This window comes from Pelodiscus sinensis, chromosome 15, assembly GCF_049634645.1.
Source record: "Pelodiscus sinensis isolate JC-2024 chromosome 15, ASM4963464v1, whole genome shotgun sequence".
Taxonomy (NCBI): Eukaryota; Metazoa; Chordata; order Testudines; family Trionychidae; genus Pelodiscus; species Pelodiscus sinensis.
In genome coordinates, this window is record NC_134725.1 from 41011655 (window position 1) to 41037808 (window position 26154).

Below are 26154 nucleotides of genomic sequence, written 5' to 3' on the forward strand. Positions count from 1 at the left end.
TTGGTGGTGCACAGCGCACACACTCTCTTAATATTAGTGCTGCACATAAGAAATTTCAACCTGCCCAAAAGAAAATTCAGCCCGCTCAAGTATAGAAAATGTTGCTGCTGGGGACACTGCACATCTCTGGTCTGGAGGGGAAAAAGGAGCTGGTGGTGGGTGGGGCCGTGGGGGAAGAAGCAGAATGGAGTGGGGCTGTGCGTGGAATGGGGGTGGGATTCCAGACAGAAGAGTTGAAGGTTGGGCTTTGGTTCTGGCATGGGGAAGAGGAAGGGGGAGCAGGTCCTAGGACACTAACTGGCTGCTGTGATTAACACCTCTGACTACTCAGATCACAGCCATGTGCCTGGGGCTGGCTGCACTCCATTTGCACACAGACAATGGACAGATGGATGGAAGGCTGGTTCTCAGCACTAACTGCACTTTACACTCATGGCCTAAGGGGAGATTTTTCAAAGGCCCAAATGGCATTTAGGATCCCTAACCCAGGGTCCTATTGGCACTCTGAGACACTGACCACGCCCTCGTTCCCTGTCCTTTTACAAAGAGGAGAGTCTGCTTGTGCCTGGAATGCCACATATTTGCTCAGGGATGGGGATATGCCTGCAAGTTGCTTGACTGTGTTCACAACTGCCCATTTGTGTGCAGTTGCAACCACTAACACAAATATAAGTGCAAAGTTGTGCACAGAATTGTCTTCTCAACATTCCACAGAAAGGTGACCTAAGTCAGCCTCACAGCCCCGGAATGAGGGAAAGAGGGATTTTTCCTCTTTCCAGGGTCCCACTTCTACATCTCCAAGCTCTGCAAGGCTGGGATGTCAGCTTATTCGGGGTGGATGGGTGTAGAGGGCCATCAGACAACTAATGTCCTGCGATTGCAGAAGCAGCTGTGTGCCAGCAGGTGGCACTAGTATTCTCTCTCTCACCACGAAATAGAACAACAGACATTTATTGCAAGAAGCTTGATTACTTTAATCAGCGAAGTCTCCATCCTGAAAGGGTTTTGCAGCTAGGCAGCCTTGGATTTATCTGCTTACCACTGAGATGGGTTTTTATGAGTCCAAAGCCAAAGGAGTAACATCAGTGGTTCACTTTCCAAACCCTGGCAGTGGCTGGGCATCAGGAAGAGAAAGAACAAATCCACGCAAGGGGAGGAAAGACAAGACTCTTTTGTGCATGACATGCACAGGCCTGGCACCTGCTGTCAACTTCCCCCCTTCGTGTGCACACATACTCCCACCGAGTAGCTCTGGGTGTGTGGATGATTTAAATTCAGTGAAAAGGCCTGGACAAGTGTCCCATTTACAAGGCCCCAATGCCACTTTCCTCCAGCTGCTCTTGCTGCTGCCAAACAGTGGGTCTGAGCAGTAGCACTCCTGGCCTTGCAGTACAGGCAGTCCCCGGGTTACGTACAAGATAGGGACTGTAGGTTTGTTCTTAAGTTGAATCTGTATGTAAGTCGGAACTGGCGTCCAGATTCAGACACTGCTGAAACTGACCGCCAGTTCTGACTTACATACAGAATCAACTTAAGAACCCCAGGCGTCCCCAAGTCAGCTGCTGCTGAAACTGATGAGCGCTGATTCCAGGAAGCCCGGGGCAGAGCAACTCTGCCTCGGGCTTCCTGTAGTCAGCGCTGGTCAGTTTCAGCAGAAGCTGACTTGGGGACGCCTGGGGCAGAGCAGCTGGGGTGCTACTGGACCAACCCAGCAGCACCCCATCTGCTCTGCCCCAGACGTCCTGATTCAGCCGCTGCTGAAACTGACCAGCAGCGGCTGAATCAGGACCTGGGGCAGAGCAGCTGGGGTGCTGCCGGGTTGGTCCAGTAGTGCCCACGGGCGCTGCAGGACCAATCGGCAGCACCCCAGCTGCTCTGCCCCAGAGTCCAAAACAAAAGCCTGGTCTGCTGGGGGGGGGGGAGCACACTAGCTGCGCCCCCCCCCCAGCAGACCAGGGACACGGGGAGCAGAGCCGCAGCGGCAGCGGGGTGCCGCGCCTCTGAGGCTTTGCTCTGGCCCCGTTCGTAAGCTGCTCCGGTGCCCCTGGTCTGCTGGAGACCGTCTCCAGCAGACCAGGGGCACCGGGCGGGTTCCCGCGCTTCTGAGGCTTTGCTCTGGCAAAGCCTCAGAGGCGAGGGACCCCGCCACGGCTGCGGCTTCAGTCTGGGTGCCTGTGGTCTGCTGGGGACGGCCCCCAGCAGACCACAGGCACCCGGACTGAAGCCGCAGCCGCGGGGGGTCCCGCGCCTCTGAGGCTTTGCCAGAGCAAAGCCTCAGAGGCGCGGGGAACCGCCGCTGCTGCCGCTCCAGTCCGGGTGCCTGTGGTCTGCTGGGGACGGTCCCCAGCAGACCACAGGCACCCTGACTGAAGCCGCAGCCGCGGGGGGGTCCCGCGCCTCTGAGGCTTTGCCAGAGCAAAGCCTCAGAAGCGCGGGAACCCGCCCGGTGCCCCTGGTCTGCTGGAGACGGTCTCCAGCAGACCAGGGGCACCGGAGCAGCTTACGAACGGGGCTTTCTCGCCCCGACTTCCGGGGCGAGAAAGCTCCGTTCGTAAGTGCGGATCCGACGTAAGTCGGATCCGCGTAAGTCGGGGACTGCCTGTATAGTGAGCTCTCTCCCAATGTCCACAACCATCCCTCAGCTCTGCACTGACTCAGCCGAGTTGCTGATCTCATCCTTTGTACGAGGGGGTCCTGGCCATAGGAAGAACGCAAAAGGGAGAGAACAAGACATGGCTACATATCGGCATCACTGTTCCTGCCCTGAAATGGGCCTTTCAAGCGCCCTAGAGGAAAGGGGAGAGATCAAATTCGGCACCTGCCAGTGCTCTGCTCTATGGCAGGCTCAGGAGGGACTGACTGCAGTGCGCCTACAGGAAAGACTAGCAAGGACGCCCGGGGAGGAGGAGAGGATCACACAGGGAACATCTAAGACAAGGCTGCTGATCTCCCCTCCACACTCTCAGACCAGACACCCCTCAGGATTCCAAGTAAGTCAGACAACATTCATGGGCCCAGCACAACTGGTCTGCACAGATCCCTCTGTCCTCTCCATGCACAGCCCTTTGTTGCAATGTCAGGTGCTGACCTGGGAGAGGGGGCCTAGCCAGACTGGCACAGGGCACTGGCCCCACTCACTTTGCTTCCAGGCCTGGGCCCGGAATCAAGTTGATGTGACAGGATTCCAGCAGCCACTAGAGCCCCCCTGGGCTTCCTGAGAAAGTGATTCATAGACTCATAGACTTTAAGGTCAGAAGGGACCATTATGATCATCTAGTGTGACCCCCTGCACAGTGCAGGCCACAGAATCTCAACCACCCTTCCTAGAATAATCCTCTCACCTATATCAAAGATATTGAAGCCTTCAAATACTTTGAAGGCCCCAAGATGCAGAGAATCCTCCAGCTGTGATCTGTGCCCCATGCGACAGAGGAAGGTGAAAAACCTCCAGGGCCTCTGCCAATCTACCCTGGAGGAAAATTCCTTCCCGACCCCAAATATGGCGATCAGCTAAACCCTGAGCATGTGGGCAAGACTCATCAGCCAGACACCCAGAAAGTTCTCTATAGTAACTCCTATCATCCCTCCATTGACCTATTCCCACTGATTCAGGGTGGAGGGGGGTCTTAGACAGGGCACACGGGGTGGTTTGCTATTCTACTGGATCAGGGTGTGTGCAATGAGATCATCAAGGGGATGCCGAGCATTTCTAGTGCTCCAGGTGGAAACTCTGCCCCCTCCTCCATATCTCCTTACTAGGAGGAAGCCAGGTCAGCACCTGGTCACAGTGCCCATGTTTCTCCCAGCATCTGCAAGCTGACTCACTGCACATGTAACCCCATGAGACTCACTTCACACACGGGAGGATGCACTTGGCTTCCATGTGACAGAGACACTGAGACACCACGGGACTGACTTGCACCGTGAGCACACTGACATAAAATAAAGGCACCTCCTGCCATCTCTGGCCATAGCCCGTGTGGAAAACAAGCAAGCAAAGGGTCCCAGCATCCCCCAAGGAACACTGCCTTCTTGACCCCCAACTGGGGCCCATTTCATCATTGCTGGGGAACTCTGAATGGGTGAAATGGAGACTGAGAGGCGAAATGGACAGTGCTAGTGCCTGCATGTCAGACCCAGGTTCACATCTGGGTGAGAAGCCACTGTCCCAGCTGACATGGTCTAGCAGTCACACTGAACACTACAAGCTCATCTAACTCCTCTTTCCAGCTGGGAAGGGGTCCTGCCCTCTGAACTCAGTTGCTGTGTGGAAGCCAAAGATCTAGTGGCAGCTCGTGAGGGCTTATTTCAGTTCCATGCAGCAGCAGCGACCCAAATCTTACTAAGATTAGGGCTTCAGTTTCACTTACAACACAGAGATAGGACTGGCTGAGATCTGAGCAAGTTCTAAAGATGTAGAAAATGAACAAAGATTGGGCAGCCCATGTACAGTGCTGTATTTTTCCCAGCCAATTAGGGCTATAGTTAAAACTAATGGGAAGCAAATGTTTCCAGGAGAAACTACAGTCAGCAAACAGAGAGCTCTACACTCCATGCCTCTGGGGGAAAGACATCAGTCCATCTGCAGAATGGCTACTCATCCAGAAAAGCACGCATATCAGGTGTGTGTGCGAAAGGTTGAAAGCACCCTCCATAGTCCCCCAAGTAAGCATGCTTGGGCCAGCCAACGGAAGGCAGGAACAGACTACTGCCTGAGCCTCCCTCCCCCAAGCTTAAGCTAGCCGGGGAAAGGCTGGGGCTGATTTCTCTGCTTATTTGGGGGGGACCATGGGGGATGCAGTCACACCCTCGCAGTCCATATTTCCAAAAAAAAAAAAGCACCCCCACAGAAATTCCTGCGAATGGGCCTGCATCTGGAGGGGCAAGGTTATCAGAGTGCCTGCCAGATGCTCCTGGGGCCAGAGCCATAACTTGACTTTACTTACAGTTTCCTTCTTGCTGTCTCCAAGAGCCTGAACATCTCTGTTGCCCTCCCTCAATGGCCTCCACACTAACTTCTCAGAGGACAAATTCCTGGCCAGGGCTGTATTTCTGACTGAGCGAGGTAAACACATGTCCAACTCACTGCAAGTGTCCCTGTATGCTGAGTGCTTAGGTGGCAGCTGCCCAGGAGAGATTCCGGTGTCGCCCAGCTGATTAGCAAAGCACCCCTGTTACCTGGGGAAAAGACAATGGACGGGGGAGGGGCTGTTGCTGGGGTTATTGGAGGCTCTGCTGGGAGACTGGGGATTTTTTGGGGGGTTTTGGGGATTGACAGCAGAGCAGGCAGGACTCAACTAGCTGCATAGGTGACTGCCGTGCAGGGCTGAGGGCCCAGGCCTACAGGCCTGAGACCCGTTGCTGTTCAAAACTCAATAAGCCCGCCTGTTTGGTGCTGGCTGAGAGTTGCTCTGGTCTAGAGAACAGGGGGGGCGCTATTTCTTCTGGGGGTGGAGGCCCCAGGATCCAGAGGGAGTGGACCCCCCCGAGAGGGCTCACGGTGGAGGCAGGCAGCTGGAGGTCCTGAGAGGCACCATCCCGGAGGCGGAGGGGCGGACCCCCCCGGTGAGAGTGGGCCCCCCAAGAGAGGGTCACTGCACTGGAGAGGACTCCCTGAGAAAGGGCTGTCTCACGGCTGCTGGAGTGAAGTGGGCTCCCCGAGAAGGGGCTGCCGCACTGGAAAGGGGGGTTCCACCCAGGAGCCGAGGAGCCAAGTGTGGGCACCACCTGTGAGCTGTGACACCCCGTAAACTGGATCTAAGCTGGAAAGCAAGCCTCATGTGCAACAGAGTGTCTGCTCACTGACAGGCCACCAAGTGCCCCTCACTTAGCCTCCCTCTCCACATGCTCCAGGATGTGCCTGGCACCTCCATCCCCCTATGCCTCCCCAGTTCTAGTTCCAGATTTCAGGACAAAGCAGCCAAACACCAATAAAACCCTCTAAGCGGATACAGCTCCATGTCTCAGGGAGGCAGGCGTAGTACAAGAGCCTCCTCTCAGAGCAACCATTTCCCAGGCTAACCACAACAATAGGGGAGGGAAAGGAATAGAGATACACCATATGTATCCCAGAAGGGAGAAGACTAGGTTCAACATGCTCACCAGGGACCTGCCATGCAGCCAGAAGGCTCCTGGGAAGCACCAGGGGTTGCAGTGACAGCTGCTTAGTGAACAAACATGCACACGCACACACACCACTGACAGGCTCCTCTGCCACCCTTACAGCAGAGCGCCGGGTGCAGCATGTCACAGATCATAGCCAGTGTTCCCTCTGTGCTGTGGGGCAGCCCTGCTTCACAGATGATTAATCAGCCCCGCCTAGCTGACTGACTGGGCACTGACTGATTAATCACCTGTGAAGTTGTGCTGCCCCACAGCTTAGAGCAGCGTTTCTCAACCAGTGGTACAAGTGCCCCTTAAGGGTACTCGAGAGAAGTCTGGGGGATACGCCAAAAAATGTCTGGGATTTTTCCCTGCAAAGGGGATCGAGGAGGGGGCGGCGGCACGTGCTTGTCAAATTGAATGTTTGGAGCCACGCACCTGGACGGTAACAGCTGCTCTGCGCACGTGCTCCAGCACTAGTGGGAAAAGTGCATGGCTCTGGTGAGACCCGGAGCAATTTCAAGTCGGGGGGAGGGTATGAGTGGGGAGAAAAAAAAATCACTTCCACGGCTGCCTCTCTTAGTTCGTTTCCTCCCTGGGGTGCTTCAGCAGGGAGGGCGGCTGAACCTGGTAACGTGCATTACCCCTATCCCCGCCAGCAGCTCGGTGCAACCCGTCCCCTTTCCTGTGGCGCTGCGGAGAGGAGCTAAAAGGCAGTGAAGCAGCACAATGAACTTTGTTCCAAAGGCCGCCTCCCCACCCCAGCATCAGTGGTGTAGCAAGGGGGGGCAGTTCCCCCAGGTGCCATGCTACGGGGGTGCTAGGCTGGGGTGGAAGCGCACAGCCCCATATGGTGAGCCTGGCACTGGTGGGCCACTTGTTCCCTGCAGACAAGCTGCCGAGACAGGGCTGGGCGGTGGGAATGGGCACTTCAAAGGTAGGATTACCGTATGTCTAGTGCATGGCTCTGGGTTAGAGCAGTGGTCTCCAACCTTTTTACACCCAAGATCACTTTTTAAATCTCAGAACAGGCGAAGATGTACCGCCCTGCCCCTTCCTTGAAGCCCCGCCCCTTCCTTGAAGCCCCGCCCTCTCTATTCTCCTCCTGTCCATCACTTGCTATCCCCAGCCCTTACTTACACACTCTGATAAACACTTTATTTTTAATTTATGCGATACATACAATTAAAATCACGTGTTTATAGTTATGAAATAAATGGTCTGGTTTTTATTCATGCTATTTACATCTAAAATGAAGCATTTATAATTATACATTTTGTGGGGACAGAGTTCTGCAGCTGGGAGCAGGGGAGAGGGAACAGGGTGCTGGGAGGGCAGAGGACAGGTTTCTGCACCTGGGGACAGGGTGCCAGTGGGGACAGAGTCCGGGGAGTGGGGACGGGAATGGGGACAGAGTTCTGTAGCTGGGGACAGGAGAGTGGGGACAGAGTTCGGGGAGTGGGGACAGGAATGGGGACCGAGTTCTGTGGCTGGGGACAGGCGAGTGGGGACAGCGTTCTGTGGCTGGGGAGTGGGGGCAGAAAGTCCCCTGCATCTCCCTCCTCCCAGGATTCTCTGCCCCTCGCCCCAGGGAAAGCAGCACGCACCTGCCCAGGGGGCTGACCCCCCCCACGCAGGGAAGCCCCGCGCGCACGCCTGCCGCGGGGCCAACCCCCCCGCGCGCACCGGGAAACCCCCTGCGCACCTCCCACGGGGCTGACTCACCCCTCCTGTGCGGTGCAGGGAGCTGATGCTCCCTCCCGCAGTACACCCGACCAGCAGAGCAGCTACTGCACTTCTGGAATCCGGAAGTGGTGCTAAGCTGCGGGACTTCTGAAGTTGACAGTACCTCCGTTTTCTCTCGAGGTAAGTGGTGGAGGTTGTGGGGGGTGGGAGGGAAATGGGGACGGGGCGGACAGGACGCCTCGCGAGCGACTGGTTGAGGCCTCGAGATCGACCAGTAGCTCGCAATTGACCTGTTGGTGACGACAGGGTTAGAGTGAGGGAGCCTGGCTCTGAGGGAGCGGTGGGTGCATTGGGTTAGAGTGGGGGAGCTGGTAGTATGTATAATTTTTTTTTGATAAAGAGGTACTTTATAAAAAGGTTGAGAAACACTGGCTTAGAGAGACACTGACCCTGGGTCCTGCTCTGGCCTCAGTTGTGCACCTGAGGACTGAGTTCACGTTTGTCCCAGTACAAATTTCTATTACACTGGGTCACACAGGGATGCAGAGCCCCACCCGCACACCCCAGAAAGGAAGCATCTCTCTGCTCTGCCAGTTGCTCCCTCAGCTGGCCACAGGGCCTGGCTCTCACCTGTTGAAGAGGTTATTCCTGCTGACCATGCGCAGGAAGCCGGTGGGGTCAGTTACTGAGTTCAGCTTATTATTCATCTCCTCAAACTGCTGGTCCATGATGTCCCCAGCTTCACTCTCTGTCTCGCTGCTGGCGCAGGCTCTGAGGATCAAACAGCAGAGAAACATTAGCAAGGCAAGGCAAGGCACAGCACCAGCTGCGCTGGAAAAATGTGAGGAGCTGAGAAACGAATCTGGGCCCAGGACAGGAACCCCCAGCCTAAGGTGTGTTCTGATCTCCTGGGCAGACCAGTCCCCTTCCATGAGGCACTGCTCAGGGCTCTGGCCACATGACTCCTACTGATGGGAACCTGGAACCAAAATCCCACCACTTGGTACAGGCAATCCACCCCGTCTCCATCCTTGGAGTCTCACTGAGGCCCTCAGACTTTGCTCTTATCTTGCACTTCCCAGCAGCAGAGCTCAAAGCGCTTCACTAAGCAGGTCAGTAACATTCCCCCCAGATCACAGACAGGGAAACTGAGACAAAGAGCAGGGAACAGGGTTCTCTTCTGAGTCCCAATCCAATCTTCTACCCACTAGGAAACACTGCCTCATGGAAACTGCAGCCAGTGGGGGCTTCAGTCTGCTACTCAGGCCTATTACAAGCTGCAGTGCCATCAGCTGGCCTTGTCTGGGTCGCACACCTCTGCCTACTCCCTATAGCCATGCAGGTGTCCGTGGAGACCTGCCAAGTGCCTTTCTCATGCCTCCCTGCTAGGCCCATCATCCCTCCCTCTGGGTTTTTATTAATAAAGACTTTGGAGTGAAAAATAAGCACACAGGTGGAGGCTGACGCTGGCTGACTGGAAGCAGAGAGAAGGGGAAGGAGTGAACTTCCATCCCAGCTGCCCCCTCCACCTTCTTGGTGCAGGCCAGACCCGGATGTCACTGCCACCTCCGCTGACCCTGGCTGAGCCCCAAACATCAGCTCAGATGGGAGACTTCTTCCCTCCCCACCTCCCATGCGTCCTTTCCTCCCCCATCTCATTTCTTCTTTTTCCAATTCCTCTCTTTTTCCTTCTGTCTAGCACAAGGCTGGCTTAGTCAGCCAACACGGTATATTACAACATTGCTGCAAGCCTCTGACCAAAAGGAGGTGGCAGAAGCAATGTCCTACACAATCTGGTACATGTTTGCCAGGTCTCACAGTGGCTGTAAAACCAGTACCAGGCCTGTATTTTTCCAAGCAGTGTGGTTGTAAGAGAAACTCAACACAAGAGACAAAAGCTGGTTTTTTTCCCCTTCCCCCTTCCTTTCCCCTTCCCCTTCTCCCTTTCCTTTCCTTATTCTGTGTGTTTATCTTGTTTTGTCCTCTCAGGAAACAGCATTGGACTTGGCAGCTCTAGCCCATCTTAACTAACCTCTTCTCTCGTCAGATAAAAAAAACAGTTCTTACTGTCTTTGATACCATCTAAACAACTGTCCAACAAGGGGTTGTTCTTTTAAAAACTTACTCCAGCTAAAGGCAAAGGGAAGAAGGGAAGCTGGTAAAATTAAAGCCTGGCTTAATACTTTACATTTCAAATGTCTGGACTCTTTTTTCTGTCTTTCCTGTGTCTTCAATAAAAGCTGAAAAGAACTTTCACTGGTGTTTGTGCCATGGTACCAAGCAGACTGAGGTCTCTGGTTATCAAACCCCAAACCTAGAACTGTTTAATGTTGTTTAGTGACTGACCTAGATGTTCTAACTAAACACAGCATCCCCCACAGTGTGGAGGACACAAGACCCACACACACTCCCCCGCAGCAGAGTGCACTGTGTCATGAGACAGAAGGTCTGAGCAGCATCCCAGATTGTCCAGAGTGCACTGTATATCTGTGCATTTCACCATTTTTGTTACTACCCATGGCCTCAAACCCTGACCAGCAAAGGCAACTATCACTCATGTAGTTCACTGCGAGGTCACTGCAGCTGCACATGGACACTCAGCAGAGCTGCCAACAAAGCCAAATCTCAAGGGACCACACTGCTTTCCAGACTGAACGTGCCAAATCCTTCAGACTGGACGGGCGACGGAAACAGCAGTAATTGTGCAGACATCTGGCATTTTTTCATTTTCAAGCATTTGACTTTGTCTCCTAAAGAATACTCTTTGAACACACATTTTGGTATATACTTTCCTAAGGTGTGGTGTGTTTGTGTAAGTGCACGGAGGGAGTGGATTTAGGAAAGGTATTAACAAGTTACCTTATGCGCAATTGTGGCACCCCCTGTCCATATGACATTCTTTGCACAGATGTTACACACAGAGCTGCCCAAATCTTGTTAGCTATGTGCATGCCTTCTGGAGTGGGCCAGTCACTTGGAACATAGATTGTCTGGTGACTGACAACAGGGAGTTGTTCACTGCATCTGCCCCCTGGGGTTCGCCACAGAAATGAAACTGACTGTGAAAGAAGCCAGGAGAGAGGCTGTGCCAACCCATGTCCCACTCACGGAGCTTTGCAAGAACAACCACCCTGGTCTTTACGCAAAACACTATGGAAGGTATTTTGATGGTGGACACACAAGCTTATCTGTGCATGTGTGTGTGTGCATGGGAATCGCTCTCTACTCTTTTGCTTTTCTTCCCCTACCCCAATTTTTCTCTCCCCCTGTACAGGTTACATAGCAGTAGCTCTAAGGACTAACCACAACCCAAGGAGGAAAGGTACTTTGTGAAATCTGCCTGCAGTCAGAGACTCAGGGGGTCTTGCCAGGCCCAGTCATAACTGAGCAGCACTATTACAATGCCCCATGCTGCAGTTCCATGGGAACTGGCTGTACACCAATGCCTGCAGGAACAGAGCGTAGGAGTCTCTTCTCTCTGCACACATCCCTGCTGCATGAAGTTGCGTCCTCCTCACTGAGCAGGATGGCTCTGGCTTGTGCTTTCAAGAAGGCCTAGTTCATGCTCATTTTGCTGTGGTCTGTCTACACTGCAGCAGTGAATGCATATGAAGTCTTGGAGAGACTAAAATGCTCAATAACCAACCACTCTGGGGAGGCCAGTTACTCATCCATCCGCAGAGCAGCTGGAAGTTGCTCAGAACAGCAGAGCTGACATTAGGAAAATATTTATTGTGGCCAATAAACATTTGGAGCCAGGGCTGCGAGCCTTTGTAGCTTCTGCATCTCTCTCCTGCTCTACTTCCTGAGTCTTCCTCACCAATTAGAGTCCTTCATCAAGGAGCTACATGTCCCTGAAGTGCTCACACTTCAAACACTGTTTTTGCAAAAACAAACCTTTCTCCAGAAGTAAGCAGTCTGTTTGCAGCCTGCTTCCAGCTGCAGGAATAGGTGGCACTGCAGGCTCCTTCATGCCTCTCTGAAAAGGATTACTCTCAAGGCTAAGCGTGTCACACATGCTCTGTGCTGCTTCATTTCAGTGCATTGCATAGCTGCAATGACTCCTAGATGTCTGTAGTTTGGAAAACAGTGCTGCACAAACACAGGTGAATCTTATATTATCAGGGCTGAGATTGCAATGTCTGGTTTGACTGGTGGCCTTATGTGTTCCAAGTGCAAATGCAAGTCCAGAACCAGAGAGCTCTCTCAGCCAGCAGACTTGGAAGGCTGGAGGATGTGAGCATGGCCTCACTCTGTCTCAGCAGCTTCACACCATTCCTCACATGCAGCCACGCCTCCTGTTTGCTCCAACATCTGACTAACCACTCTTGTACCGTTCATCACTCTAGGGCAGTGGTCCCCAACCATTTGGGGTTGCCGGGTGCCAGGGGGCGTGGCCGTTCGCCCGCCGGGCGGGGCCCCCCCAATAGCCGCATTCTGGGGGCCAGCGCTCTCCCCTCAAGCGCCGCGTGCCCAGGGCCGGCGCTCTCTCCCCCCCCCTTCCCCAAGCACCGCGCGCCCGGGGCCAGCGCTCTCCCCTCAAGCGCCGCGCGCCTGGGACCAGCGCTCTCCCCTCAAGCGCCGCACGCCCGGGGCCGGTGCTCTCTTCCCCCCTCTCTCCCCAAGCGCCGCGCGCCCGGGGCCGGCGCTCTCTTCCCCCCTCTCTCCCCCAAGCGCCGCGCGCCCCGGCCGGCGCTGGCGCTCTTCTCCCCCCCCAAGCGCCGCGGGGGGTGAATCCGCGGCGCCCCCGGGGCCAGAGCTCACCGTGCACCACGCGCCCGGGGCTGACTCCGGCACCGCGCATGCGCCACGTGCCCGGGGCCAGGCCAGCCCTGAACACTTGGCGGGCGCAGACAAATGGCGGGCGCAGACAAATGGCGGGCACAGACAAATGCCCGTGTTGGGGACCACGGCTCTAGGGGGTCACCATGCTGCCTTTGGTCACCAAAAGTCACTTTGTAAAACAAGGAAGAGCAACTGATTTTGTACCCCAGACGGAAAATGTGCTAGGACAAATGTTCAAAATAAAGAGCTCACAAACCTTGCTAACACATGCCAGGAGTTACATGTCTGTGCAGACACTGGCTGCTGGCCTCTCTCAGCATCTCTGCACTAGCCAGAGGCTGCCATAGCAATATACTTCCAGGTCAGTGCTCTCTTCACCACGCAAATTCTATTATCAGCCCAGTCCAAAGCCAAAGCAACCGCCAAGAATGAGGAGCTGACTGAACAGCAGCACATGACTGATAGAACTGGTTTCCCAAAAGTTTCTCCTTTGGGTTTTATTTCTGAGCTGCAGACAGAGGGGATCACACCCATAGCCCCACAAGCAGCTCTCAGTGCCTATCCCAGGAAGGGGAGAACTCCTGGAAGAAGACAGAAACCTGAATTCATTTGCTCAGCACAGCAGGTCCTGTGCATCCTTGGGAATCAGCTGTCTAAACAGGAAGGCAAGCACATCTCAAAATCCTTTTAACTGGATGGTTTGCTGTGAGGATCCTATATAATGTAGACCTGACCCGCTAGCGCCCCACAATTAGGCACTTTATTCACAAAAGGGCAGCTCCTTGACTAATGCAGAGGGATGGGGTGTGTGTTCCCGGAGGCTGCTGGGTAATCCCATCCTAGCACAGGCAGCCAGGCAGCTGTGTTCTGCCTTTAAACAAAGCAAAATAAACCTGGCTGGGTCATGAACGGGGAGTCAAACAGCTGTCTTGGAGTTCCTGCATGTTTCCTAGGTAACTCTCTCTGCCCTCTGCTGACAGGAAGGGAGTCACTGGCAGAGAGCAGCTGCAGGGGTTCTAGGAGGGCAGATGCTGTCTTCTCTTTCGGGGGCCTCGCATGTGCAGGCCTGGTGACACCAAGCGATGGAGAGCCCCACAGTACTTGGTGGGGAGTAGTTTCAAAGTGGCGTGTGAGGTTCAATCCATGGAGTGAAAAGAATCTGGGTCCATAATTGCTGCACTGTGCGCGGGGGAGCCTCCCTCCTGCAAATCACACTTAGCCAGCTCTGAGACCTCAGGGACAGAGCAGGAGCTCCAGCCTCAGCCATTTGCACCTTGCTGCCCTCTCAATAAAGTGAGCCACTTAGTGTCAAAGCTGACTGCCACGCTGGGAACAGACTGCGCACACGGCTCCCTCCATGCCTGCACATCCTGATCACCTTCTGCCTAAGGACATTCCTTCTCAACCTGTGCATCATGGCCACAACACAGACGCCCTGCTGCTGCCTCCACCTCCTAGGCGCACACATTTTCCATTTCAGCTGCCAGGTGCCCCTGACCTGAGCCAGAGAGGCTCTGGTAGGTGGTAAGTCTCTTGCCATTGTGGTGTGGCCCTGGGAGAGTGCCAGATGACAGCCAGGCTATGGGAACGGCATAGCAGCGAGAAAAGCCCCTCTCTGCCTGCCAGTGTGCACAGACCCCCAGTGCTCTGACTTCCGGGTGCATTCTTTAAACCCAATCTGGGGGGGGGAAACCCTAAATGTAAAAGTATAGTAAGGGGGGCTAAGCAAGAATTTGAAAAGCAGCTAGCTAAGCACATGAAACCTAAATTGAAAAAAAATTAAGTGGGTTCCTGAAGAGGTCCATCCTGGGACCAGGACTGCCCATTCAGACCTGGATAATGGAGTGGAGAGTATGTTACTACAACTTCGAGGTAACACCAGGCTGGGAGGGGTTGCAAGCACTTTGGAAAACAGGATTAGAATTCAAACCTAGAGTTCAAATCAGAGAACCGGTCTGAATTCTGCAAGATGAAATTAAATAAATGGGGAACAACTAGCTAGACCAGGGGTCTCCAACCTTTTAAAGTCTGAGATCACTTTCTGAATTTAAGTGCAATCCAGGATCTACCTCAAACCCAAATACCTTTGGCCCACCTTCTTCCTGCCCCTTCTCCAAGGCCCCACCCCTGTTCATTCCATCCTCCCTCCCTCCCCCATCCTTCCTCCCTTTATTCAGGCAGGGGCAGAGGGTTGGAGTGCAGGCTTTGGTCTTGGGCTAAGGAATTCAGAGTGTGAGAGGGGCTCTGAGCTGAGCCTGTGGCAGGAGTTGGGCTGGAGGAGAGGGGGTTTAGGCTCTGTAAGGGAGTTTGGGTATAAGGGGGCTCAGGGCTAGGGCAAGGATTTGGGGTGCTGGAGAGGGTATATGACTGGGACAGGGATTCAGAATACAAGCTCCAGCTGGACACTACTTACCATAGGTGGCTCCTGGGTGGGGGTGCAGTGGGGCTAAGACAGGCTCACCCCTGCCTGACCCTGCATCACTCTCAAAAGCAGCCAGCAAACTCCATCCTAAGTCCTGTTGTACCCCTCCACCCCCATTCTGTGGAGATAGAATACAAGGTGGGAAAGGGGAACAGCTCCAAGGCAAAGGGTAGGAGATGCACAGCAGTGGAGAGAGGGGCAGCTGAAGTGTTGCTCTTGATACCTTCTTGGCCAAACCAGTCAAGATCACCTATCAGAGGCTCCAAGATCTACCAGTAGATCCCCATCGACTGGTTGGTGATCACTGAGCTAGACGGTGGCACTGTTGAAAATGATGTAAACATGACTCAACAATATGATGCAGCTGTGAAAAAGGCCAATACCATTCTGAAGGGGTATTCATAGGACTATCATACATAAGTCTGTTTCTGCTCAACACTGGTGAGATCTCAGCTGGAGCACCATGTCCAATGTTGGGTGTTACACTTCAGGAAAGACAATGAATCTCAAAATCACTGTGTTGTGTCAGGCCAATTCCATAGGGAAGCCTTGGAACTTAACTTTCTTTACAGGTTTGGGACCATCACAAAGGTCTGAAGGAAGACATCACCTGGCCAGCACACTGCCTTCCACAGCCTAATGACTTAACCAACCAAACAATGGGTACTTAAGAACAATTTGCACCTTCTCCTCAGCTTCATGTAACATGAACACCCTAATTCAAAAAGGCTGATGAAATTTAATATTGACAAACACAAAGTAATACTCACTGGAAAAAAGAATCGCAACTATATATACACAAAATTATGGGGTCTAAATTGGTAGTTACCATTCAAGAAGGAAAACTTGGAATCACTGAGGATAGTTCTCTGAACACATCTGCTCAATAAGTAGTGGAGTTAAAGAAGTGAACAGAATGATGGGAACTACATTAGGAAAGGGAAAGATAATAAAAATACCCCTATGCCACTATGTAAATCCATTGTATGCCCCCATCTTGAATACTGCCTGCATGTTTCATGCCCCCTACAGACATTGTGTCAATAGATTAAAATTGAAAAACATGCAGAAAACAGCAACAAAAATGATTATTTATTTATTTTATTTAAAATATTTTGATTAGCTGATGAGGAGGGAGGCAGAGACATTTCGAAGACAGAGGCGCAGTGAGAAAACCAGGGAGAGTGGGGAATGCTTCAATCTCTGCTCGTGTTCAGTCCTGATGACTGCGCCTCTGCTTTTGAAATGTAGCAAGAGCTGCCCGCAGCACCAGCACCCCAGCATCGGCTCCTGTTCCTGAGCCTCTGCAGGGGTGAGAAGCAGCTAGTCAAGCAGTGACTGAACTACATGATAAGCATATGCTTACTGGGTAGTCAACTACTTGATTAGTCACTTAACTCTCTAGCTGGTGCCAGCCCAGTGTCCCAGGGCAGAGAATTCCATAGCCTGGGGGCGAAGGCGGAGAAGGCCCTGCTCCACCCAGATGTCAACCGTATCTCCATAAGTGAAGGAACATGGAGTGGAGCCTCCCCAGCCGACTTCAGTCCCTGGGCAGGTTCGTATAGGAGGGGAGGGTCCTTCACATACCCCAGTCCCAACCCATGTAGGGCTTTATAAATCATAACCAAGACCTTGAATTGTGCCTGGAAATATACCGGAAGTGCAGCTGCTGGTGCACCGGCATAATGTGCTCAGAATAACGAGCGTTAGTCAAAACTCAAGCGCTGCTTTCTTGACCAGTTGAAGCTTCTGAAGACTCTTCAGAGGCATCCCCACGTAGAGCGCATTGCAGCAGTCCAGTCGGGATGTGACAAGAGCATGAACCCCTGTAGCCAGGATGTTTTTATTCAGGAAGGGTTGCAGCTGGCAGATCAACTGAAGCTGCCCAAAAGCATCCTTTGCCACTGAGGAAATGTGGGTCTCAAATGTTAAAAAAAGATCCAGGAGAACTTGCAAGTTGCACATCTGTTCTTTCAGGGGGAGTGTGACCCCATCCAGAACAGGAAACACACCACATTCCCAGACAGACAGTTTCCTGATCCACAGGACCTCAGTCTTATCTGGATTCAGATTCGCCTATTTGACCTTATCCAGTCCAAAAGCTGCCTCCAGACACAGGTTCAGATCAGTCGCTGCCACACCTGGTTCAGATGTCACAGAGAAAGAGAGTTGGGTGTCATCTGCATAATGATGGCACCGTCCTCCAAAACTCCTTAGGACCTCTCCCAGAAGTTAAGCAGCACAGAGGACAAGAAAGAATCTTGCGGGACCCCATAGCACAATCACCATGGAGTTGAATAGCAGCCCCCTAGCTCCACCTTCTAAAGGTGTCACGACAGGTAGGACCAGAACCATTACAGAACAGTGCCTCCAATACCCAACTCCACCAGGTGCTCCAGGAGGATACCATAGTCGATGGCACTGAAAACTGCCGGAGGTCCAGGAGAATCAACAGGAATGCACTCCCCCTGTCTATCTCCTGGCGTAGGTCATCTACCTGGGCGACCAACGTGGTTTCTGCTCCAAAACCAGGCCTGAAGCCAAACTGAAATGGATCAAGATAAGCCGTTTCTTCCAAGAAAGCTTGGAGTTGCAATGCCACCACCTGCTCAAGTACCTTGCCCAAGACAGGAATATTAGCGACTGGGCGATAGTTATTCACACTGTGTGGGTCCAGGGAAGGCTTCTTAAGGAACGGCTTTATTGCTGCCTCTTTCAAGGTGGCAGAAACCATCCCGGATCTAAAAGATGCATTAACAATCCCCTGGACCCAGACTGTTATCCCTTCTTGGCTCTATTTAATAAGCCACGAAGGGCAGGGATCGAGCAAGCACATGGTCGGCCGCACTCCTCCAAGCACCTTGTCCACAGCCTTGGTCTGCAAAAATGGAAACTGTTCCAAAGAAAAACAACTGGGTAGTGTGGGGCTGAACCCCACTTACATGGCAGCCAGAGTCCAAATCAGACCTGATGTGAGCCATCTTATCTGCAAAGTGCTTTGCAAACAATTCACAGTGGATTGCTCAGGGCTCCTCCATTTCATCACAAGGGCCAGGCCGTAAGAGGCCTTGCACCACTTGACACACTTGTGTTGGATGGCATTGTGCAGATGCGATGAGGATGAGGAAGTAACTTTTCTTTGCTGTCAGTGCCACCACGGAATAGGCTCGCAGTCAGCTCTAACCCACAGTTGATTGGACTCGGCTCGAGTTCCCCTCCACTGGTGTTCTAGCCATTGCACAGCCCGTTTCACTGCCTGCAACCCCCAGAAAACCAGGGAGCAAACTTGGTTCAGCTAGCCCAAAAAGGGTGCTTAGGAGCAATGATGTCCACTGCCCGGGCTACCTCGATGGTCCATATATCAACCAGGGTATCAGCAGGAGCACTAGCTATAATGGCGAAACAATCTCTCAGGAATCTCAGAAAACCCTCTGGATCCATCAGCCTCTGAGGGCAGATCATCTTAATCGGTCCCCCACTCTGCAGAGTGGAAGATCAGCAAATAGTCTAAATTTGACCAGGCAGTGATCGGTCCATGAAAAGGGAGTGTAACCACATCCTTTATCCCAAACTCTCTATCAACTTTAGTCCAAAAGACCAGATCGAGCGTATGACCTGCCACATGAATGGGGGCAGTTATTTCTTGGGATAGTCCTAAGATCGTCATGGTGGCCATAAAGTCTTGAGCCGGACAAGACAGGAGAGCCTCGACGTGAATATTCAAGTCCCCCAAGACCAAAAGCCATGGACTCCTCAATGCCATGTCCGCAATCACTTCAGCTGTCTCGAGCAGCGAGGTGGGCAGTACATAAGCAGAACACCCAACTTATCCCAGCCACTGAACACCAGGTACAGACACTCAAATATAGCACTTTGCTGGACCAGGGCCCTGGCCGGTGAGGTGGTAACCCGCCACCACCTATCCCTGACTGCCAAGCCAAGGCTGGTGCTTGATTGAGAACCAGCTGGGGACAATTGGGAGAGGTCAACACCTCCCTTCCCTGCCAGCCAGGTTGCAGTGATACAGATCAGGTCGGCTCCTTTCTTCCAGGATTAAATCATTGATGATTGCTGTCTTGTGGGATACCGACCTGGCTTTCAGCAACAGCACCATCAGGCCTGACAGCCAGCTGTTAAAGTTCCCAGGGTCATTGAAGCCGGGAACAGGACCAGAACAAGGGATAGCTCATAACTGCCTAAACCTCATTCCCTTCTGCTGGCCCATCCTAATCCCACCACCCTATCTCCCCCTGCTCATCGCAATGCCCACTATGCCATCTGAACTCTCTCCATTAGCCACCCCGCCTGGGCTGCAACACATAATGGGGGGAGGATCCCACATCACACACACCCCTTGTTTGACCTTCGGTGGGGAGAACCTTCTCTTATCAAGAACCCTCCCCTGCCTTTCCTTGCTCTCACCACACACCGAATAGGCCACCACACAAATAGCAAATGTGCTGCTCTCACCAGAAAAAATAAAATAAAATAAAATAAAATAAAATAAATTAAAACTATGCCACATGCACAACAACCACCACCACAATACAACACACACACTCACCCTTGGTCTGCCCCAAAAGGCTGGGCTTAAGCCTGCCCCTGGTAATGGCTGCAGGCAACACCCTGTTCCTAAATATTTTTAATCCTAAAGGGGCAAGCCTCCAACCCAAGAGGTAGGGCAACAGTGGCAACAGCAGGGCAAAGGGAGGGTTGGGGGAAATGCAGGTCCTTGCTCCCAGCCCTCACTACTCCCTCCTCCTTCTGAGATTAGACATATATGGGACAGCTTCTATACTTTCAAAGATTAAAACTGAGACTGTTCCATTTAGAAAAGGGGTAACTAAGAGGCGATAAGATGTAGGTCTATAAAATCAGGAACAACGAGCAGTCCTGTGGCACCTCAGAGACCAACCAAAATATATAAAATCATAAGCTGTAGCGGGTACAACTCACTTCATCTGAAGAAGTGGGTTTTACCCAGGAAAGTTGTGATACCATTTCTCTCTATGTATTTGCTAGTCTCTAACGTGCTGTCACGGGACTATTTCTTGTTTCTGAAGTGGCAGACTAATATGGCTCCCCCTCTGAGATGTTATCAAATCATGAACATGTACAGAAAGTGAATACAGAAGTGTATGTTACACTTCTGTAACAAAGGGTTACTCAACTAGCAAGCAACCTGACCCAGGTTCAACCTTGAGAGACATATTGGTAGATAATGTTTGAGTTTCTGTATAAATTATTAGAAGTCAACAATGTAACCAAACAGTTCCTGTCTATCACTGTGTTCTGTTAATTCAGAGATAAAAAGGAGCAATTAATATTTTAATGAACTGTGAATGTAGTGATATCACTGACTTAATTCCTCTTTGAAGTATACAGCAAATCACCTGCAAATGGTGGGAGATTTACATTAATCCATGTAGCTAATTACTGGAAATGTTTAGGGAAGCAGGAGTTTATTTCAAAGACACTACTGTTCACCCAAGGCGTGAACAGGGTTCAGAGGCTGCCTGGATAATGTATAAAGGGCTTTTGGGCTCAATGTTCCCTGCAGTTTTTCCCGCCACTGAGCAGACTGCATCTTGTTATGTGCACCAATGAGAAGGTGATGTGTGACACCGAGGGGATGTGTGACAAATCACCTCCATATTGGTGCATGTAACTAAATTCATGTGGTGGGGGTGGGGCCAAGTGGTTCATAGTGTAGTAGGAGGATCGGGCTGAGGCAGAAGGCTGGGGGTGCAGGCTCTGGGATGGGGTTGAGAATGAGGGCTGGGGTGCAGCAGTATGAGGGCTCTGGCTCAGGGCAGAAGCTGTGGGATGGGACCCAGGTTTGGGCAAGTTTTGGGGTGAAGGAGGGTACTCCAGATTCCCCCCAACACTCTCCCCTCGCAGCACCACTGGGGAACATGGTGGTGGAAAAGCCCTAGCAACCAGAATCAACATGTCCATAGGACAAGCTGGCATGGCCACACCAGGCCCTTCACTTTTGGAGGCCCAGGAGTGGCCACACCAGCCATCCTATGGACAGGAGGGACCTGTGGGATTATGTGGGGCCTGGCACAGGGCAGCAGCAGAGGTTGCTCTCTGCACTCACCATGCAGCAGCCTGACAACCTGCTCGACTCCGCTGCACTGCCCTCCTAGCCCGCTGCACTCAGCTTCTCTGTAATGGGGGGAAGTAGAGCACTCCAGCCCATGGGCTGCTGGACAGTGGAGCCCTAAGAGTCTGTCTGCAACCAATAGCAACACAGAACTGCAGGATACATGGTCTAAGATCTCCACAATTCCAAAACCCTCCCCACCACACAGCATGAGGGCAGAGCTGGTGCCCTCGTGTCTCATTCAGTGTTGGATGTGTTGGCATCAATCGACGGATCATTACTACCAGGGCTCGACAATTAGGGCAATCTACTCACCTGTGGTGAGTAGATTTTAGCCCGGTGTGGCTGCACAGTGCGGTCAGCGCATGTGCAGCGCGCCAAACTGCGTGGCTGGCGAGCAGAGCTCGCCGCTGCTTGTCAAGCTCTGATTATTACGATTTGCATGGAGCTGAAACTGTGGTTCAAGCTGGTCTGGGCTTTCATGGGAAGGAGGCCACCTACACTTTCACCTCTACTCCCCTAGATACAGAGGAGCTCATAGGCACTCCCAGTACTTCTGCCAGGAGCCCGCTTTAAAACATTGCTCAAGTGCTGTGTATTTCAAAAAGCTGCAGCCTTCCCTTGGAGGAGCGATCCCTGGGTTTCTGGAAGGTCATACCCCTCGGCAGAATGAATCCACTTATAGTCAGATGAGGGATAATGAAGAATTCATAAACCGTGGATTTGGGAATGTCTGGGACAGAGTCAGTTGCTAGCTATATAGTTTTCTTATCACTCTTCCCAATGACAGTGCCTGTTGCTCATGCCTGTACAGTTACAGCTTTTTAACTCCCTGGCCTTACGCTGCAGAGCTTGTGAGTCATGTTTAGCTTTTACAGGACTGAGGTAATATTACCATGCAAAAAAAGATGGTGGGGGAGTCTCAAGGGCTATGTCTACACTGGTGGGCTCTTGCGGAAGAACGGCCATTCTTGCACATGAACCCACAGAACGTCCATACTTCTTGCCTGCTCTTGTGCAAGAAGATTTATAGTACAGCGTTGGAAGAGAGGGCTTCTTGCACAAAAGCTACGCTCTTTTCTAACAAGTGTAAGCCCTCTTCCATAAGAGGGCAGTGTGGACGCGCGGCAGGGGGTTCTTGGGCAAGAGAGCGTCCACATGGCCATGGATGCTCTTGCACAAATTCACATAGCTGTGTGGATGTGTTCTTGTACAAGGGTTCTTGTGCAAGAACCCACCAGTGTAGACACATCCCAGGAGTGGGAGGCACCCACAAGCGATTTCTCATCTAGCGGCAGGGCAGGGTTGAACTGGCAGATTTCCACTGGAAGGCAGATAGAAAGTGACATAAATTCATGATGGTCCTGATAGGAGAGCCATCCTCCTGCTCAACAAGAGAAAGTTTCTTTTCTGTTTGGTAGAGCTCTGCACAGGCCCCTTCCTCACAATGTAGGTGAAAATACTTCTACTCACACTGGACTTACCACCAGTCCAGAAGACTCTACAAATGCAGAGGGCTGTTGGGACAAGAATTTCATTCACAAACAGCTCATAAATTTCCAGGCAGTTTCCAAGAATCTCCTCAGCAGCACATGACTATAGAGTCTGAAAGTTCCTGTGCTGTAAATTGTCTCTATTTATGAGTGTTCTTGGCTGAAGTCATCATGGGCCCAAATCACTGGCAGGCTGGATTTCTGCAGCTGCGTATGCTGTTTCTTGCTAGTTTTCGAAGGGTTGCTATTCTTCTCTCTCAGGTATTTCCAGCCACTGACAAGGGCCCAGCTGCTTCTCAAAGCTTCAGACACTTGCATGGAGACACATTATTTGTGTTCAGGTTTTCTCCAGGAGAGAACCGTTTCTCATGTTAACCAACATCGGGGACAGTGAGAGAAACACCCAAAGGTCTTGAAGCCCCACCCAATGGCCTCCTCCCCATATTTGCCTATCACCAGCCACAACTCAAACTCTTGTCTGGGGAACAGTAGGGACATACCCTTAGCTGAAATTTAGTGAAATAGGAGACCCTCTTATACAACAAAACTGGCAAATACCTTCCACGTTTCCCAACCCTCAGAGGCTACTCTAGTTCCCACAAGGCCTGCAACTGAGGGAGCAAGGAGGGAGAAGGCTAGAGCGCCAGTGGTGGTGAACCCACTGCATGTCTGTCTGTTTGTCTGTCTATCACAGAGAGAACTTCTCTCTCTTACTACCATGCTAGTGACAGTGGCAAGGACGTTGTTCCCTCTCCAACTCGGTGTGCAACACAGTCAGGTCCAGAGGAGCTGTATGCCTATTTGGTGTAGGTGGGAGAACTCCACACCTTCTTGCTGAAAGGAACCGCTATCTAGTTGGTTGCTCTAGCTTCTGCTGATGTGGTGAGTTTGTGCATGACCTCGGCTGCCACCTCTCGCCAGTCCCTCCCACCCCCGATAATTCCCCACTTTGCATTGCTTGGGGAGTGGCTTTCGGGCATGGGGAAGAAGCAGGGGCAGAGCTTGGAGTAGAGCTGAGGCAGGGCATGTGTGGAGCAGAGGTAGGATGGGAGCCTGGGGAGGAGGGGGATACTGGGGAGAGGAGTTGTCCCAGGCCTTGCATCTTGCCTAGGAATGGCCCTGCCAGCAGGCAGCATCAGGGCAGATTAGAAGTGTACCATTTTATAGGGCAAACCTGCTCCATGATAACCTGGAGGACTGAGGAGTGATGTCCTGCTCTTCAGCAGGTTCATCCTTTCCCCCGTGGTGGATCCCTAACCTGGGTCCCATCTGCAGAGGGTTCCACCCTTTCAGGGAGCATGGCAGTCTGTTTGGCCTGCATGGGCACTAGCTGTGAATGCCATAGCGGGCTGTGACCAGAAGTCCTGTGGCACCTTAGAGATTAACAGATTTATTAGGTCAGAAGCTTTCCTAGGCGAAACGTACTTCAGCAGATGAGTTGGAGTGGAAATGACAGAATCCAGGGTCTATAGAAGAGCAAAAGCAGTTACCTGTCAATTGCAATGTTATCAGTGTTAATGAGGCTAATTAAGTCGGGGTAGCTGTATCCCGTTCATAGCATGTGATGTAGTAATGCAAATAGCAGAGGGGGAAAATTGTCTTTGTAATGTGTTAGCCAGGTCAGATATTTATTCAAGCCTAAATTGGCAGTGTTGAATTTGTAAATGAACTCTAGTTCTGCTGTCCCTTTTTGTAACTGGGTGATAAAATTCTTTTGTAGATGGATGGCTACTTTTAAATCCATTACTGATTGTCCAGAGGTTAAAGTGTTCCCCTACAAGTTTATGTGTGTTACGATTCCTGATGTCTAATTTGTGTCCATCTGTCCTTTGATGCAGAGACTGGCCAGTGTGGCCAATGTACATGGCAGAGGGGCACTGTTGGCACTTGATGGCACTGATCACATTAGTGGATGTGCAGTTGTATGTGCTCCTGATGGTGTGACTTATAGGTTCTGTGATGGGGTCCTTTGCATAGATATGTGGACAAGGTTGCCAAAGGGTTGCAGCAATAGGTTCCTGGGGGACTGTTTCTGTGGGGTGTGGCTGCTGGTGAGTATTTGCTTCCATTTGCAGGTGCTGTGAGCAGGCGTGCCTCTGGGTGTACTGCAGGAGGCCAGTCACACCCATTGCATTCCAAATTCCAAGGAGTTTGGAGTGGGAGAGATGCTATTTTGAAGAGTACCCCCGTCTCCCCCGCCCCGGGGCATGTGTCTGATTAGCAGGCAGTTGGAAAACTAGCAAAGGGATAAAGGACAAAGCAATTATGGAATGTCACAATGAGATTGTCTTTGTGTGGCCAACACATTTTATTGGAAGTGACTGACTTTTTAAAGCCAATTCTACCTCTCATGGCCTATTAAGACTCACACATTGTATTATTCATCTGAGCTCTTCAAAGGCTAACAACAGGCCTTCACAGTCTATGACAGCCCCAGGAAACCTGAGATTTTGTCACTTCAAACCCATCACTTTCACTACAGCTCCTGCACTTCACAGAAATGGCTGCTGTAATGTTCTGCCACAGAGTTGCACTGTGGTTCCTGAGTCCTCTCCGCTCAGACCTGAAAACAAAATGGGACACCTGGAGCCTCATGGGGAGGTGGGCAGAGTGGCTAGTCTGGCAGGTGACATTCGTCCCCTTTGATCTACTGCCCCATTGGATGTGTGGAGCTGGCTGCCATCTGTGGAGGTGAAGCTTACTCCTTGCATTCCTACCAGCACTAGGAGGACTTTAGGTCACATCTCAATATGTAGAAGCAGAGAGGCCAGGAGGAACCCACACACGAGAGACAGATGATCAAGTTTACGTCTCATGGATGGAGTTTATGCACCAGCCATCTGCTCTGCAAGTGGTCCACCTGCTAGCAGCTTCAATCTCAGGAGCTATCTAAGGCTCTCCAGCAAAGTTTAAAAAGGAGAAGCAAAATCATTAGATTATTTCCCACTTGCCAGCCAAGTCTCAGGCCCTCTGCTCCAGGAATAGTGGCCTAATCAGGAAAGCTATCAGCAAAGCCTTTGGGCTACCCCCTGGATATGCCAAACTACTGCTACCCACCTCAGCAGTGTCTCACTAGATCCCATCTGGGAGGGAGTCACTCGCTGAGGACCCTGGCACACACGTGTGTGGACTAAAGGACATGGTGCCAGTTAGAAAGGGGAAGTTGAAATCAATGGAGAGACTGATGTGGTGAGAGCTGGCACTGGCCACTGTCGGCAGACAGGATACTGGACTGGATGGACCTTTGGTCTGACCCAGTACGGCCGTTCTTATGTTCTTATGAGCAACACCTCCAAACATGGGCAGATGCAAAGTTGCCAGGCACTTACCCACGCCACAAAAGAATTGTCAGCTGCATCTTTCAGGACCGCCGGGTCCAAAAGAGTGTTCATCCAGGGTAGCCAAAGCAGGCTCCGGCCTAGCTGGAACTGTGACTGATCTGAGTGGGGAGCGTCTCCGGCGCAGCCTGGAGAGCCGTCCTCTCACTCCATGTTGTTGCAGTCCCGTGGATGTGTTCGATTGCCATCGCAGTCTGCTACAGGCACAGCGCTTCCCTC

General features: G+C 52.0%; 1 protein-coding gene across 10 annotated transcripts in view; it reads right to left on the reverse strand.

Moving 5' to 3' along the window:
* TTC28 (tetratricopeptide repeat domain 28) overlaps positions 1–26154 on the reverse strand; it is a 590183-nt gene that overhangs the window by 55189 nt on the left and 508840 nt on the right. For all 10 annotated transcript variants that reach the window (XM_075898910.1, XM_075898909.1, XM_075898911.1 and 7 more), the window contains one exon: positions 8419–8559. In XM_075898910.1, coding sequence (XP_075755025.1) covers positions 8419–8559 — 141 coding nt within the window. The remainder of the gene's footprint in view (positions 1–8418; positions 8560–26154) is intronic.